Source organism: Simochromis diagramma, unplaced genomic scaffold, assembly GCF_900408965.1.
Source record: "Simochromis diagramma unplaced genomic scaffold, fSimDia1.1 OVJJ01000317.1, whole genome shotgun sequence".
NCBI classification, from domain to species: Eukaryota; Metazoa; Chordata; class Actinopteri; order Cichliformes; family Cichlidae; genus Simochromis; species Simochromis diagramma.
This window is the reverse complement of record NW_024386994.1, coordinates 2,470,547-2,489,437: the sequence shown is the minus strand read 5'-3', so window position 1 is coordinate 2,489,437 and position 18,891 is coordinate 2,470,547. Positions and strand designations below refer to the sequence as shown.

Genomic DNA, 18,891 nt, shown 5'->3' with positions numbered 1-18,891 from the left:
TCTGTATTTTAAATCATTTAACAGGAAATAAAACCTTCTGCTCTCTGTTTTTTAAAGGAGGGGCTGACAGGTATCACTTTGGTTAGTCTTGGATTGTCAGCTTTTTCTTTCTTGTTTCCTTTGTTAGGTTTAAATCTTGGCTGTTTGGCAGGTGAACATTGTCAGGATGTACTTTTTTTTTTTACACTTGAAGTAACTTGTAATATTTTTTTTAACCTGTTATTCAAGAGTTTTACTGCTCTGACTGAGTTTAAATCATATACAGGCATGATTCAGACAATCCATCTAACTGAAAAAAGAGTCTTATATGTGCTCATGCATACAGGTATTCACTTTAGTGCCCCACTCCAGATAGTGTGTCTTAGTTTGAAGGCTTAGTACACTTTTGTGTAGTAATACTGTATATACCGATTGTGTGGTACTGTAGTTACGCTTTGACAGCACAGTAAGTGACTCAAATCAAGCTGTGCTCTTTAAACCTGACATTCTTCTTACGCTTTGGGAATGGACTGGCTTTTATATAAGCCAGTTTTCTAGTTGGACTACACTTACTATACACTTTAAGCACTTTATCTACCTCACATCTACAGCCAGTTTGAAATCAGTTGATCTAACATGCATGAAACCCATACAGGCACAGGTAGAACATGCCGACTCATCACACAGAGGCACCAGCTTTCAAACCAGAAGTCTTCTTGCTACTTGGTGACTTATCTCCATGTTATACGTTTAATTCTTATTCGTTTTCAGTGTTACTTTAATATTTTATATTTCTGTATTATTTTTATTGTAGTCTCTGGATTTTGTTTTGTCTCTAAGTTGGGATAGCTATCATTAAGGAGCAGACTGTAGTGAGCCCAGAGTGCCTAAATTGCCGGTGCAAAATGTGGGCTGGCAGATGCAACAACAACTTGATTGTCTTAAAACCATACTTGACTTGTCCTGTGTACTGAATGGAGATCTTTTTCTTTAACTAAGATTTTTGAAACCCATGTTTAAGATGTCAACACTTATTTTAGAAGGAATTCAAAGCACTGGCTAACCATATATTTGGTCTTACCCACGTCGAACTCTTAGTTTGTTTCTATTTTCTGTCAGCATAGACACTGAGTCAAGATGACAGATGAGGGAGCAGCCTGCCCTTTAACATCAGTCTGCACCTCAGCTTTGAGTGGACTTGGCATTTTGTTGAGGCTGAGATGTTAAGAAGACACCAGACACTCACAAGCACATTTTGCACATCTAGCAAAAACACAGTAACTGTTATAAGAAATGGCCCAAGAAATTTAAAATGTGGGGGAAAGTAGCCCTGATATCTGGTTTGCTGCTGACATGACACATGCTTAACAGAAAAGTCACAATGATCTCACACATATAACTGCACCATTAAGTTACAGTGAAGGTTTACCTCAAAGCAAACTTAAAATAGTTCGAGTAAAGGTCAAAATTTGAAACAGCTAAAATATCCACAAACCACCAAAACAATCTCTTTTCATATACAATCAAAACGCTTATATTGTCTGGTGTGGTTATACTGTACTGTACGGTTTCAACAGAGTTCAACACACTGAACATGAATATGTCATGAGTCATGAGTCACTCTTGTATGCTTTTCATACAAGTTTCACACGAGACAGATACAAACTTCATAAGATTTAAATATATCTTTTCCATATGGGTAGCAGCGGTCCCCAACCCCCGGGGCCGGTCCGTGAGTCGTTTGGTACCAGGCCACGAGAGTAGAGCCTTGGGTGTGAAATTTATAGTTTTTTCCCATGTTGCAGTTGTGTCTTATTTTGAAAGAAATAATTACGTGTTACTATAGCGACCAGAGATTAATTAAGGGGCAGAGAGGAGGATGTTACTCTCAATGTTGTTGGCAGATTTCAGGAGGACGCTGCTAATAAAGTTACACAATTACACAGCGAATTTGCGTTTATTATTATATAATAAATACCACAGTTTTTGTCTTGGGCGTATCATTTTATTGTGTTGTATTTATCTGCAACACCTTAAAGGCCGGTCCATGAAAATATTGTCTTACATTAAACTGGTCCGTGGTGCTTAAAAGTTTGGGGACCGCTGAGCTATAGTGATGCCGTGAGAATAAAGGCATGTTAATTGTACGTGAAGAGTGAGGGCCTTGGAGCTGTTTTATGTTTTACCTGATATAAAATGCACCACCAATCCAAGTGCTCCTTTTAAAACAGTTTAAAAATGACATTTGTTAGAAAGCTGTAAGGAGCACTGCGTCAACACACTGGTCGCTCAAAATGATTTAGAACTTTTTGGAAGTGGAAAGACTGTCGGAGAGGCAATGAGTGAGGACTGCTTTGATGCACCTGAAGTCATCATATATCTTCAAATGTAGATGTGCCTGCACATGATGGCACTCTGGAGCAGTTCAAGTCATTTCCATCAAACGTTCTCCCCTGAGGAAACTGAGGACTTCACAGTAGGACATGGTCCTGGTTGGAAACTGTGATGTGGGCCAGTTCCACTTTTCAAAAAATTTAATAAATGGGGTGTCCCACGAAAATGAAAAAGTAAAGCAGAAGAGTTTCCATGTGAAAATTATACCAGGAAATTACATTGACAGGAGTGCAAGAACACTGGGTATTAGAATACAGTCAGTTTATACATCTGTGTTCACAACCCTGCAATAAAGTCTTTAAAGATCCTGCACAGAAAAAATGTCGAAAACAGCAGAGCTGATGAAACATCCACTGAAAACTATAACAAGTTAAAATAAGCCAGGGTTATCGTTAAAATCCTTAAAGCACACAATTTAATGCAATGTGGTTACTTTGTGTTACTTCTCCTAATCATGTGACCTTTTGTAGCCTGCAAAATAACAGAGCCTATCACAGAAAAGATGCTGCATCTTACCACACTTGCTTACTTTTGAGGATCTCCTAAATTTGCTTATCTGTTTCAGGTTCAGTTTAATTCACATAATTAATCAATTAATGGTCTTGAGCATGCATGTCTGATGATGGTGGTGGTGGGGTGGTAATGAGCTGCTGATCAGCTTTAAAGTTACCTTACAATCCTTTAAAGTTCCTACACACACACACACACACACACACACACTGCACAGAGAAGATGAGACACATCACACTGCAGCGAAACGCAGTTAATGATAGCAATCTGATTACACCTTCAGAGACACTGCAGACCTTTGGATTTCACTCTGTGCTAATAGAGCTAAGGTAATGGGTGGGCAAGGGAATGAATGGCTGTCTAAGTGAATGGATGTGTAATTAAAGAATGGGCGATACAGTCGATGTAATTAGCTTGTTTATGTGTGGTACAATGGATATGGGCAGGCGTGAGGATCTGGGCCTGGAATGGCAGACGGAGAGAGGGAGACGAGATAGGAGACGGCGAGGAGGGGCGAGAGTGGGAAGGAGAGAAAGAGAGGGAGCAAACTCCTTATTCAGGCCTTTTCTGCTCACCCGTCACATCAAGGCTCGAAATCAATCCTGCAAATTGGTTTGTTCCTCGACAAGGTTACCAAATGACGGAGGGATGGAGAGAATGAAGTGGAGGAGACACGGAATATGAGATAGAGAAGGAATATGTGAGAGCTGTGACCAGAGATTGTGGGGAGGACGATGAAGGGGAGGAGGGTGGGGATGTCCCGCTGTTGACGTATTGCCTAATGCGGGGGCTCTGTGTGTGTATGTGTGTGTCTGTGTGTGTGTGTGAGCTGAAGGCCAACAGCGAGGTCATTAAACTATGAAGGAGGTGAAGGATCCAGTTGATTGTTGTTTGTTACAGGTAAACCGTAGAGACTGAGTTATGACCTGCTGGCTCACAAAACACTTTGTCCGTGTGGCAAAGAGGCATGTACATGTTGGGACTGAGTTTGTCTGTGTGTGTGTGTTTGTGTGTCTGTGTGCATGCCACAGATGTTCCTGTAAACCTGTCACAATGAAATGTGGAACCCATTTCCTCCCATTCCCAGCTGAGCCAGTGGAACCGGAGAGTAAATATATAAATAATAGAACAGATAAAAAATGATGCAATCTCCAAATGTGTTATTCTTCTCCATTGACCTGACGTGTCTTTTTGTGTGTGTGTGTGTTGCTTACAGGAACACTTTACACCTGAGTGTAAGTTTAAGGAGTGTGTGTTTGAGAACTACTACGTCACCTACTCGTCCATCCTGTACAGACAGACCCAGTCAGGGCGGGCTTGGTACATCGGCATCAACCGGGACGGCCAAGTCATGAAGGGGAACCGCGTCAAGAAGACGAAGGGAGCTGCTCACTTCCTGCCCAAGCTTATTGAAGGTAAGCTTGTACGGTATGTACATGTAAAGCATGTTGCTCTCTATCATAAAACAATAAAAATTTCAATTTCAACAAGGGGGCAAAGAAAAAGATCCAAAATAAAAAGACAAAAGGTCATACAGAAAGAAAACCAAGGATAACACAAAAAAATAGCAACTGTAACAAAGGAAGCAAGAAATTTCATCAGTCCAGAAAACTTTTTACTTTCCTTAACCTTCATGCAGGATATGAAAATAATAAAGATACAGGATAAGTTATAGAGATTACAAGTTACATTAAAATGATCAACGTGATCACTTCACGTTGATCATTTTTCAAACCCCCATGAATAAAGTAACACTCATAATCTACTCATGACCTCAATCCATTGTTGAAAAGTTTGAACACATCAGCATGTCAGGAAATTACTATATCATCATAATCTGAGTCACAAATGTGAATCATGTCTTTTCTGTAAATGAGTTTTAGTGCAGAACATCAGATGCATGTATTGAGATCATATCATCAATTATTAGAGAACATACCGCTGAAACTTGCTATCATCCCTTTCTTCTCTTTTATGCTTTATGAGTAGAATTTATAACAACAACAATAAAAACCTACAACGTTTTTCAAAAGCCATTTAATAGTGCATGATATTTCCTCGTTGCCCGGCACAGAACAGGTGCTGCACCTGCAGATAGTGAGCATGGATCAGTGCACACTCAGCGATGGTGGGGTTTATAACCTATGCCCACTAAGGCTTTATTTGATGATTTTCAGTGTTTATTTACTCCTGATTTTCTGACTGTTGTGTGTAGTCTATATTTTGTATAACCTGTTCAGCACTGTGGTCAGCTGAGATTGTTTTGAATGTGCTATGCTGTAGAAATAAACTTTGACTTGATTTGACCTAAGACAGTGCAACCTACAAGGAAAAACACCAGCAGAAGTGGCAAAAATGAATAATAGAGGATCCATTGCTGCTTTTCTATTATGTTATAATGTCCACTCCCTAAGCCTGGATCTGGTTTCTTCCTGTTAGAAGGGAGGTTTTCCTTCCCACTGTCGCCAAATGTTTGATCTCAAGCTAAATTTAGACTTCTGCAGGAAACCTACGCCCTAGCTGGTAACCAGAAACTGCTTTAATCCCTACACCACAACCTTCCATGCCTTTAGACTTGTTGTGGTATACGTCATCCCAGCGTGTAGTTACATTTCTCAGAAGAAGCACTCAAGGTTACGTAGAAGGTTGCAGCGTAGGGTTAAAATAGGGTTCTGGTTATGGTGTCAGTTACTCTATGCCGTATTAGTATTAGTATAATTCACGTGTTATGGGGTCATCTGATTGTGTGTTTATTCTCTGTATTATTGTAGGGTCTTATCGTAGGGTCTTTACTTCACACTATAAAGGACTTTGAGGCGACTCTTACTCGACTCGATTTTCTTATTGTGATTGTATAAATAAAATAAAATTGAATTAAAAGTAATCCATATTAGCCAGTATACTGTATATATTCAATTCAATTTCATTTCTACAGCCCCAAATCACAACAACAGTCACCTCAAGGCGCTTTATTCAAAGGAGCTTGCAGAGAAAAGCGTCTGGACTTCTTTAAGTTGCTTGAAGACGTTTCACCTCTCATCCGAGAAGCTTCTTCAGTTCTAAGGTCAAATGGTGGAGAGTCCCAGATATAAACCTAGTGGGAGAAACCCCCCACAGAGGGACAAAAGGACCCCCTGATGATCCTCTAATCGCCTGAGCCAAGGTGTGAAACTGGGTGTGGGTCCCAATCAGCCAGAGTTTCGGGTGTGTTCATTGTGAAACCTGGCCCCACCTTATCATGCGAATTCCTGAGGTCAGATGGCCCAGGATGTGAGTGGGCGTTAAGGCGTCTGGGAAGGGAACTCAAAACTGGATTATAGATGTCAGAGAGTTGGTGTCGTAAACCCCCGCCTCTGTTCAAAGATGGTCGCTCACAGTGGACATAGATGGCTTCTTTCACTCCTCTTTCAAACCATCTGTCCTCTCTGTCCCACATGTGAACATTGGCATCCTCGAAAGAGTGTCCTTTATCCTTAAGATGCAGATGGACTGCTGAGTCTTGTCCTGTGGAGGTGGCTCTTCTGTGTTGTGCCATGCGCTTGTGAAATAAGGTGGGGCCAGGTTTCACAATGAACACACCCGAAACTCTGGCTGATTGGGACCCACGCCCAGTTTCGCACCTTGGCTCAGGCGATTAGAGGATCATCAGGGAGTCCTTTTGTCCCTCTGTGGGGGGTTTCTCCCACTAGGTTTATATCTGGGACTCTCCACCATTTGACCTTAGAACTGAAGAAGCTTCTCGGATGAGAGGTGAAACGTCTTCAAGCAACTTAAAGAAGTCCAGACGCTTTTCTTTGCAAGCTCCTTTGACTACGATGACCTGGATGACTGAGAACCGTCACAGACAAGGCGCTTTATATTGTACACTGTAAAAAAACATGTAATATAAAAGTATTTTACTGTGTATTTTACAGTTTTGTACTGTTCTTCTAGATTATCATTAAATTTACATAAATAGACTGTGATTTTACATTTCAAATGTAAATTAACGTAAAATTACTGTAAATGTCATAAAACATAATTTTCTTGTTTTTTAAATGTATTTGTCTGTGCATGTGCATATTTAGATTGTTAAAATACTTTCACAAATGTATCATAATTTCACAAATATGTGTCCGTTATTTGAAAGATTGAACTGTTAAATTTAAATGTAATGCTATGGAGAAATATATAAAATAATTCCTATAAACTTTTTTTTTTACATCAAATAATTATTATTATTGTTGCGATTTAGGGTGATCGTGGCTCAAGAGTTGGCAGTTCGCCTTGACACTCTCGGTCGTTGTGTCCTTGGGCAAGACACTTTACCTACCGCCTACTGGTGATGGCCAGAGGGGAATTGTAAAGCGCTATATCAATGCAATCCATTACTATTTAAACCAACTGTTAACTGTATATTTCTGTACATTTAAGTATTATTATTCATATTGCCGCATTCATTGACCTTGTTTATAGGTAATTTCATTGTTTAATCATATTAAAATGTTCCTAATTTAATGTTTAAAAGCACTTGAAAAAGGCAAAATCCCATGTAAAATTAGGTCAACAAACTGTATTGTCATTACTGAGAATAACCGTATTTTTATGGGAAAGTTATTTTCTGTTATTTTCTGGTATTATTTTGGCGCCCCGGCTGCTGGAATATTACTGATTTTTTAGGATTTTTTTTTTACGGTGTAAGGTAGACCCTACAATAATACATACAGAGAAAAACCCAACAATCACATAACCCCCTATGAGCAAGCACTTGACAGTGGGAAGGAAAAACTCCCTTTTAACAGGAAGAAACCTCCAGCTGAACCAGGCTCAGGGAGGGGCGGGGCCATCTGCCATTACCAGTTGGGGTGAGAGAAGGAAGACAAGATAAAAGACATGCTGTGGAAGAGAGCCAGAGACTGATATAATATACTGTATGCATTTATGTGTCCAATCTTTCTAATTTCTCTTTCTCCCTCCCCAGTGGCTATGTACAGGGAGCCCTCTCTACATGACGTTGGTGAACAGAGTCCGCCCAGAAAAACGCCCAAGACCTCCAGTGATTCGCCTGTGCTCCAGAACGGCAAGAAAGATCCTCAATCCAAAACCAAAACCTCCTCCTCCTAGCGCTCAGAGACACAGGAGAGAGGAGGGGTGGACAACACGTGGACAATGGGCACCAGCGGACACCTGAACAAGTTTGTTAGGGCTACCCTCCCCCCCACATGCTGCCTGTAATACTGATCCCATAATGCACTGGTGACAAACTGGGTAAAAAGCAGAAGCAAGTCCAGGCAGAGTGGAGTTGGCCAGTGGGAGGCCCCTTTTACCTTTACAGAAGCCCATTCACACCAGCCCTCCATGTTCTTATTTAATGACCTTTATGATTAGCAGAGCCTGGGATCTAAAAGCAATAACTCCGCAAAGAGGTGAAAAGTGGCCTAACATTGTACAGCATGTCACCACAGCGTGTTCAACCAGCTGGAAGGGAAAACCCCCCACACCCTCTAGACATCATCATTGAGATCCTTCCAGTCAACCAAATATCCAAACAAAGTCTTCCTGGGTTTAACACAAAGAGTGCACTGGGTAAATCTGTCCCTCTGCTGCACATGCTCCACAATTGGGTTATGTCTTTATTCCCCTATGGGGTTTAATGCTAAGGTTAGCTTGACAAAGAGTCATGCTAATGTGAGGCTGTCACACAGACCCTTTGGTTCTAAAGCCATCTGCTCACTCCACATCTTCAGCGTGTGCGTCAGCAACTTTGTGAGATAGCCTGAATATGTGTCAGTCCTATATGCGTGTGCGTGTGTGTGTGCATGTGTGTGTTCCCTTCTTCCATTCACCTTTGTTACGATTTTATTAGTTCGTGACATGGACTCAATTTTCCACTCTGCGGCACAAGAAAGCCCCTCCCTCCTCTGCGGCTCCGTTAATGGAGTCTGGGACTGATCAGAATCTTTCGACCCTTAAACGAGGGGTCAAAAGCTCCCCCGGCACATTGCGTAACCGCATAACCCACACTCATTTATACACTTACATCTACACATGCATGTTTGTGGTTTGTGCAGCACGTGCACACACTTTAGAGCCCAGATGTCCATGAGCATCGGCCGCTGAAAACCATCTCACACCTTAACACACTTAGCAAAGTGACACGCACGCTCGTGACTGCGCCCACTAACATGCCGACACAGTGGTGAGTGTGTGTGCAGGTTCTGGGAGATGATGAGGATATCATCAGCGAAATGGGTTGGTAATGGAGCCTGGCTGTGCGGTTTGTGATTGTGCTGCAATAGCTGTTTTCACTGTGGCCGGCCATGCATTGCACAAACCCTCAAGGGCCACACACTATCTGTGCAAATCATCTTTTGTTTCACTGCACACACACAAATACACACACACATATATAGAAATGCCAATATTGTATTTTTTCATTATACTCTGCCATCATGTTCAGGGGGTCTGACTCGAGATTTTGACCTAATTTTGTGTGAAATAGTCAATATTCACACATACACTGATATTCCAGTGAAAGGCTAAAACTAAGAGAACAACCTTTCATTGGATATATCACAATCAGTAATCCTTTTAATTGGATTTAATGTCAAGTGGCTGTCTTGAAACTAAAGATAAATAATATATGACAGTTGGCTACGCAGCGCTGTGAGTAAAGTAGTCTGAAAGTGTCTGCATTTTCTGAGTTTTAAGCTGTTTCACTAATTTGTCATATACTAAGAGTTATCTTGCATCCGTATGTGAATTACACTTCCCCAAATTTTCGCGCTGCATAGCATTGTTCAAATAAACCGTGTTTATTCCTTAAAGATAAAGATAACGTTAGAAGACATCATGGAAAGCAGCTCTGGTGGAAAAAGCTCAGTTCCCCCTGAGCAATGAGGCAGCAACACTCAAAAAAGAAAAAAATGCCCAAAATGCTGACTTTAAGTAATTTGATTTAATGTAAGTTTCCATCTATTATTTATTTATTTTTATCACGTAAGTACAATGTAAAAGGTTCACTTTAATGGTCAAATGAAATTTAGTTGATTGATATACCTTCAGTTTATACCAAGGTGATCCTTATTTGAATAAAAACCTTTGATTTTGAGAAAGATTTAAAAATTGTAATTTTTATTTTTAAACTTGTAGTTTTCAGGTATAAGTTTGGGAGTTTCAAAAGTTACATTTTCAGAGACTTTATTTGCATGTATTCCCAGATATCAGTTTGGGAAGCAGATTGTACTTTGAAAGAGTACAATTAAATGAACTATGCCACCAAATTGCATTATGGGAAATGTAGTAACTAATGATCTGTTTTGCTGGAACCAAAGTCAGGATTTCTTCAGCTTCTTCTGCACTGATTTTTCATATAAAGCTCCCATACTTCATACATAAATTAGTGTAGGGTACTCAGTTAAATTACTGTAACATTAACTAAAGCCACTAATGCCGGGGAATCATTTGTTAATGTAATTTTTAACATTTTTAGAAATGAACTCTGCAGTTTTTTGGGGGTTTGGTTTTATAGTAAATCTCTCCCAGAGAGTTTGATTTTGATGCAAAGAGGAATTCAAGCCTTCTTTACTTGTCACGTCCTTACAGTTATTATTTAGAGCTTATATATTGTGATCCCATGATATGACTGAGGCAAAAATAATTAAAGTTGTATGAGCATAGATGATGGTACAAAAATGATGGCTCTGAAAAAAGGAAACTTAAGCGTCTCACATCTTTTTGCCAGTGTTTATTTGTTAGCCTCTCCTGGTAAAGAAAATCACTAGCATATTTAATATTTCACTCCTTTCTTTCCGGAGACCTTGTTTGGTGCATTTCCATTTGTTGTTTCCATTGAACACAAAAAGCAATCATTTTTCATATCAAACTTACTACAATATGCCAGGCAGGGTAATTGTTTCTGCCTTATGTTTATGTACTGTGGGAAGCGAGGGAGTCCTTTGTGTTCGGGAGGTAAAGGCGAGGCGAGATTGATGATCAGGGCAGAGGGAGAGAGAGAGAGAGAGAGAGAGAGAGAGAGAGAAACAAAAGAAATAAGCGAGAGAAGAAGAGAAAATTTTAGGGAGGATAATTATGATGATGAGCACAACAAAAAGAGATTTAAAAGGGAATTATGCTAATGTGGACACTCTTGCCTGAAGACACACATTTACTAGCGCTTCTCCTTATGCGCGTAATCCTCTGCCCCCATGCAACCTGTGGTTGTAAATAATAATAGCTGATAACCCAATCAGGATGGAGGCGAGGGTGCTGAGCAATGTAATCTTCTACCTGAGAATTGAAGCAAATTGTACCTCTGCTTTCCTGAAGGAAGAAAGGAAGGAAGGAAAGAGCAATCCAGTGAATACTTAAAGGAAAGGAAGTGGTCTGAGAGAGAGGAAATAAATAAAAGATGGGATGAAGGATATAAAGGAAGGTGATTCAATACATATATGATTTAAAATAATATATATTTTTTAATTTATTGTACTTAAGCTACTGTTAAAACCTCACTTTCACACTGAAGACCTTAATTAAACTGTTAAATAGACATTCAGGTTGATGTGTTTGACCAGACACCCTCCCTGGATCACACGATCCAGAACACAGTGTTTGACTATTATTTGCAGAGTAATTAGTGTTTAATTAAAAGAGGCTCCCTCCTCCCAGAACTGAAGCAAGTCTGTCTGAGACTGGATTCTCTTAGATGGAGAGAGGAGTAACTCAACAAACAGAGCTTTTGTAACACCTATATTATGTATTTTAAGGGCTGGGAAATCTGTGTTCCAATATTTTTTTTATGTATGTCTCATGACTGTTGTTTTTGGGTTTTAAAAGGAGGTTAAGGGCTAAAGTTTTAGTTTAAATAATCCTTGTGGAAGAGTTTAAGGAGCACGGATTTCGCACAGATTATTTTTATCATATAGATAAACAAACGTTTGAAAGTGTGTTCAGACAGACCACCTCACCAGGGCATTGGTGTTACGATGATAAATGACAAACTTGGCTCGTGTGTGCAAACTTAAGCCACTGTAGGAGTGCTTTAATCCTGCATTCTCTCTAATGGCCAGCAGGGGGCGACTTATCTGGTTGCACGAAAAAGTCAGATTCTATAAAAGCCTTTGGGACAATGACCCAAAACCTCCATGACGGTCTCGTTTGCTAGTTTCAAGATTTAATCCCATGTAGAGAGAAAAAATGCTAAAGCTCAAATCAGTGGATAAGAAAAATGAAATAATCTTTTCTCAAGCATTTTACAAAACTAACTATAAAGCACTATTCTACAAACAAGTAAAAAGCATATACCAGTTAAGGGCAAGCCAGTGCATCTCTTTATGTTTATGTGAGAGCTCAGCCATTAGCTCATCTTGCCAGGAACTATGCGGTCCCCCTTTTTCCTCTATTCTAGAATACTGTTGATATTGCTACATTCATAAAGGTAATTATAAAAGTGGCTTTTTTTTTTTTAGCCCACAGCTGTTTTCATTTGCTAAACCAGTCATCATCTCATCAAAAAGGTGCCCCGTGTCCTGTCTGAACACACCTCTGAGGGTAAAGTGACTGTGATGAAGTCTTGATCCACATTTTTAGGTTTGTGGTCTTTTGACAGAAAACCTTCGATACAAAGCTAAAAAGAACGTAAGAAGCAATGAAAGTGGAGAGGTGTCAATATGGGAAATGTGGGGTCCTGCTAGTTTAGATCTTGTCTCGTGAGAGTGAGAATATCTTTTTTAGTCCATTTGTAATCCTTTCCTGACTCTTAAATACAGAAAATCACTGGAGGGGCCCTTTAACTTTCAAAATAAAAGCTGCATGAGAGAAAATGAGGAAAAAAAAATTCAATTTTTATGGAGTAAGTGTAGGGCTGTGAACATTTTGTGTCATGCCTCATGTCATGTCATACAGCGACTTTAAAGCCAAGCTTTTGTTAAACCAGTCCATCTTTGTCACTTCACTGACCCCACGTCAGTCAACACTGACATCTAGTGAATGATGGATTCAAAGCTAACTAAACTTCTGTGTGTTTTGTATGTGTGTGTGTGTCGATTCAGCAATTAAATGCAATCCATTAGAAATGATCCATCAGCCACTTAAAGCTGCATCAGTCATCTGAGTGTCCCACTGTAAAATATGTAGACACGTTTGATTTTTATCCGACTGTTATTTAAATTCTAGGTGCAGCCTGATTACTGATGTTAGTGCCCATATTTTTTAAGTAACAACTCAGATTTCCAGTTAATAATATCATCGTCATTATTGTGATTTTTTAAGCTCAACTGAGAAGTAATCAGATTAATCCTGGAAGGTTTTATCTGTTATTTTTAGTCTATTTCAAGCTATGGTGGTGATCTTAAAGAGGATGTTGCTTTGTTTGCAGTCTTATTGATTTTACTTTTGCGGTGGCAGAAAAGTAGAATTACTAAATCATTTATAGCGGGTGGAAGGTTTGTGTGGCCACACGTGTTTGCACCGGTTTGTGTGTGTGTGTGTGTGTGTGTTTTATGCTGTGTTCGTACACTCCTTCTTTTCCCTCCGTCTCCGTCCTGCGAGTCTTTTGTGAAGCCTGAAATCAGCCCGTCCGCTCTCAGCCTTCAGGCTTCACTTCAAACGACTCTGCGTAAATTACAGGATGTAAAGTTTGCCATTTCTCTCGGTGGCCGTCTCTCTGAGCACATGTTTGATTAGTGGACACCCCACTCCCCTCCCGTGGCTGAATTTACTGCTTTTAACTGGCTGATGAATGTCTCTGGATTCAGCTCTAAGCGTTAAATATTGGCTCTTTGGTGAGCTCGGCGTCACTGCTTCTTTATATATGAAAGGGATGGGAAAGGTGTGCCAGCTTGCGCCTAGATATCGAAGGGCGCTAAATGATGTCTATCTGATGCAGCTGCACCCTTCACACACACACACACACACACATACGCACACACCTCTCTCCCCAGGGACTCCCTTCCCTCCCATTTCTCCCGAGTCAGGGCCCTCCCTGCTTACTGAGCGAATTACAACTGCAGTGAGAGTGAGAGGGTCATCTGGGGTTGTGAAGGACTCAGAGAGAAAGAGAGAGGCATGTGTCACATACTGTAGAGTGGCTACCTCGCGCCTCAAAGCCTCTCTTTGAAGTTCCATTTCCTCTCGGCGAGCCTTTTTTGCATACAGCTAATATGACTTCCCTTTGACCTGGAGGCAGCGCGTTTGTGTGTGTGTGTGTGCAGATATTCCACCTGCCAATTCTGGTAATCGTATGTAATGTTTGTGTAGCTGTTACTGAATATTTCTGTGTGTCCTTTATGTGTATCCAAGCAGAGAGAGAATAAAGTACAGAGAGCGAGAGAGAATAAATCAAGAGGCCAAATCAATAAGCATGAGTCCTTGGGCAGAAAGCAATAAACTCTTATTAACAAGGTGCAGCCACATTATCTGGGAGGGTGTGGAAAAAAGGGGAGAAATATTGATATAGAGAAAACAACTGCGTGTTTTATTAGAGCTTTTATTTTTCTAACACTTTACCCTCTTTTGTGTGTGTGTGTGTGTGTGTGTGTGTGTGTGTGTGTGTGTGTGTGTGTGTGAGCTAGCAGAGCTGTTTAAGCGTGCGTGCGTGCGTGCATTACTTCGAGGTGGAGTCCCCTCACCACATCTGCAATGCAGCAGAAAACACAAAAAAAAGAGAAAGGGAGGAAGAGAGAGACTCACGTGCTCTGACAAAAGAGTGACGCCTTCCTCGGGTGTTTTTTTTTAATGAAAAAAAAAAAGCTTTTAAATTTGAGAGCTGGAGTATTCAATGTCACACCCTGAGAAGCATTAATGAAACTTCAGCTATAAAAGTTTTGCATTTTTGTTGTTGCTTTTTTTTTCTTTTTTTTTAAAGGCACACCCCACGATCTCTGAACACATCTGCATTGCACACACACACACACACACACACACACACACACACACACACACACACACACACACACACACACACACACACACACATCCCCCTGCATAGCCAGTGCAGATGTGGCTAAATCGGGTGACCTTTACAAGCAGATCATGGAAGGACTTCACCTCTTACAAGCTAATGCACCACCCACGCTTTAGTGGTGACTTTACTCTGTAGTGTTTCTTTACCTGTTTTCTAAAGTGTCATTTGTCAATCTAAGTACTTTGGGTGACTCGGTGGAATTACTGTGATTTATAATGATATGATGTGAGGTCACATGTGATCCACGTAACTCCTGGTTAGTCACATTCACGTGTGTTTGCTGATTTGATGTGGTTTTGTTGCTGTTTAAATACATATCTGTGTCTTTTACTCTCATGTTGTGGAACTAAAAAGCTAGATCTGTAAAGAATGAGAATCGTGGGGTTTCAAACCCTCTCCTTCCGATCCCCCAGAATCCACCTGTCTGTCACGTACCGCCTGACTGACCAACCTCTGACCTTCACTGTCATCTGTCCTTCAAACATGCACACGGACACATTTCACGTGTGTGTGTGTGTGTGTGCTTGTGTCTGTGTGTTATTCTCTGATCAATCCGTCACTCGTTTTTTTTTCCGTTCTGTTGGTTTTTATGGACGATCCAACTTATTGTGAGTCTTCCAGAAAGAATTTTAAGGAAATCATCTTAACATTATTTTAATGTTAGACATATTCTTGTCTTCCAAATGCAAAAAGAGTGCTTCAGTCTTCCAGCTATCAAAGCCACAATGACACTATTTTTGTATTCAAAATGGGGCAAAAAATATATCTATATATCTCTCTATATAAATATATACACGCAAATGTGGTTGGGGTGCAGTAACTCCCCCTGTTGCTGGCAAGGTGGAACAACACAACATTGAAACACCATCCAAACCCATGGATCGCTTGGAGGAAGGAGCTGAAAAGGACTACAGAGAGCCCTGGGAGTTCGGAGACTCAGACTCGTGGGCTGAGATGGAGGATCACAGACGGGCTTGACTACAAGCATGCATGCGCCAATCATTTACTGGACACCTTCAAAGAAACAATCCTTCCCCAATATTTACTCTTTGACACCCTTTAACCCCTTGACCCTCCCCCTCTTCAACACTTCTACTATCCCAAACTCTTCTCTCTGCATTTGCTATATGATCTGTATTTATTTCTATAATAACTTACCCAAAGTCAAAGGAGACATATTATTGGATATAATTGAATAAAACAAACTAATATATTTGTATGATTGTAACACTGGTCTCTGGAGTTTTTTTCTCTTTTTAATCAGGTCTTCTGTGTCACTACATCTGCTTATTAGCTCTATGTTTGATTTATTAAAAAAACATCTAAATATCTACATACATATACATTCAATACATGCAAACCAAGTCAATTTAATGTCCATTTAATGAGCAAGAAGATACTTTTGGATGTGCCCTTATTTCCCAAAGTGAGTTGACAATATGATATAGTAACAAAATATGTCCTACAACAACACCTTTTACTTCTTATTTACTCACAGTATGGAAGATGGATGTAAACGCCCCCTGGTTATGTAATCCACACGTTAAAACCTCAATATTAGCCATTTTTGGGAGCTAAATGTTACCATATTTGATGGAAGAGTAGAGTGTGAATTTATCAGCTTGGTTAGGAAGCTCTCTTCATAAACTCTAACACTCACAGTCACAGCCAGTCGAAGTAATAGACTAATAAAACACAAGAAGAACTCGGAAAGCACAAACCTCTGCCAAGGTAATACTTACTTTTATGGGAACAACATTTTATTTATGTAAATTTATTTTGTTGCTTTTAAAAATACTTTAAAATTTGCAGTGCTGTAAAAATCAGATAAAAGGAGCATGACAAACTGTTACTTTGATTCGACAGACATTCTGTAGGAGTAGTAATGGATAACATGAATAACTTGCGCTTATTAAATATTATTCTAAAATATATTTCTAACTAACTGGGCACTCTTTCTTTTGACAATACTTTCTTTAAAGATATAAAGCATTTTGGGTTCAACTTGAAAGAAAGCCAGATTTAAAAGGCACAAGTGAGATCAAATGTGATATGATATTTTGAATCTTTATGCAGCATATGTTGATAATACACATTACAGTTAATAAGACGCTAGCTATAGGTTATAAGGCTTTTTGTCTGTTTTTGACCAATACATCATTGCTTTGGATGACCTTAGTGGATGTAAGCCAAATTTTAATGGACTGTTAACATGACCCTACTCTAGACTCCTAAAAAGTTTCATCATAATTTATTCAACACTTTTCAGGCTATGGTATTTACAAACAGAATAATGAGACACATCAAATGCTACCAAAAAACATGACCACCTTGGCAGAGGTAACTAGAATTTCACTCGAGCCCAGAAAGTAAGTAGCAAAAAGATCTGCATTGGCTTCATTTTTCTTCTTCAAAGGTTGCCGCTTAGCTTCAACATGCCAAGAAAATCACATCGTGTACTTTGTTTGCACTGTAAAAAATTTCCAATGTTTTTACAGTGCACTTTTAGTTGACCTCGGTTGGCAGTTGGCAGACTTTTATTTTGAAACTCTAAGAAAATGCAAAAATTGAAAGGATAAAACAAGATAAAAAGAAAATGATTAAATTGACGCTTTTTAATATACATACAGATGAACAAAGAGGAGGAAAGTTGACACTTTCAGTGACTAAACTATAATGACTTCCCCAAACATTTAGAATAAAGTTACACAACACAGGTTAACACATAATCTCTTTTTACTCATATTTGTAGATAAACAATCAATGTAATTTAGCTTAACTACTTCAGAATTAAATAATCATCTCTCATGAAGTCCTAGTTTGAGTTACTGCCAAAAGAAGCTTTATGCACTCTCCCCTGACCGGTGACGTGATGTGTGACTTGACACCGGGCGCTAGCTGTTAATAGTTAGCTTCTATGGTAATTAAATTGGCAGCAGGCCAAATGGCAGTGACAGTGTGTCATAAATTATGGTGGCGTGGATGGTCGACGAATGTGTGCAAGAGCAGTTTGGCATGAAGAGATGAGAGGAGGGACATAAAGACGGGGATGTAGATGTTTTACTGCAGGGGCAAATCAGAAAATACAGCAGTGTCTGGAGTGTTTCATCAACTTGACTTTATACTGAGAGAATAACAGCTGCTAATGTCTGGTCTGTTGGTTCTGCGTGTGTCCTGTAGAACCAAAACATACATCAGAACTGAATGCACAAAAAGTTGAAATACAGTTTAAATAGGATCATTTAACCCCTCAGTTGGGCAAATAGGTTAAGCAATTAAATGAAGTGATCGCAGCATGTGGGTGTAGGCAAGAGGAAGCTGGGGAAGAAGACTCAGCTGGAGGTAATGTCTCAGTGACATATTACAAAATAGGATTTTAGGTCAAAGGGTCATGAGATTAGAAAAAGAAAGGAGAAAGTCATTAAATAGATCAAATGAGCTGATAGTGAAAACTCTTGAGAACAAGAAGTGGTTTTAGATTGTACTGAAATTGAAATCCCATTTTATTCTTATTAAGATGGCAGCTGCCAGCGTGTTTTTGCATTCAAGAGTTTTGGAGCTGAGGAGAGCACTTACTGAAACAGCTTTCAAATCCAAATGTTTTCCAATTAATGTCTGATATACTCCAGGATTTTAGCATCTCAACAGTTTTGGTTCTAATATTTTAATTTCATAAAGCACTAACATGTTTTTTGTTAGGTGACAGGTCTGGTCAGCAGGCAGCTTAGTTTAGCACCTATTTCATCTTTATATAATTATACATGCAGAATGCGGTTTGACATTGTGTTTCATCGTGTCACCTTTGGACTGGATGTTGCTCTAAAACCTGTAAATATTGTTTAATATGAACTTTACAGGTACAAACGTTATCCATGCCATTTGGACTGATAATAACCTGATTGTTCCCTTTCCAAAAAAAATAATTTTAAATTATTATCCAATAGTCAGATTATTTCAGATTATTTGAGGCCCATGCAATTTTGGACCTTGTTTATGTATGTTTTTTGTTCCTTTGCATTATAGAGTTTTATCTTATAATGTGGCTACAGAACTGGCTTCATTGACAA

The 18,891-nt window shown here is 39.5% G+C and overlaps 1 protein-coding gene across 1 annotated transcript in view; it reads left to right on the top strand.

Annotated features, from left to right (window-relative positions):
- fgf11a (fibroblast growth factor 11a) overlaps nt 1–9,774 on the top strand; it is a 99,189-nt gene extending 89,415 nt beyond the window's left edge. The window contains exons 4-5 of the mRNA XM_040040752.1: nt 4,100–4,298; nt 7,844–9,774. Of these exons, the coding sequence (XP_039896686.1) occupies nt 4,100–4,298; nt 7,844–7,986 (342 nt within the window). The 3' untranslated portion in view covers nt 7,987–9,774. The remainder of the gene's footprint in view (nt 1–4,099; nt 4,299–7,843) is intronic.
- The last annotated feature ends 9,117 nt before the right edge of the window (nt 9,775–18,891 follow it).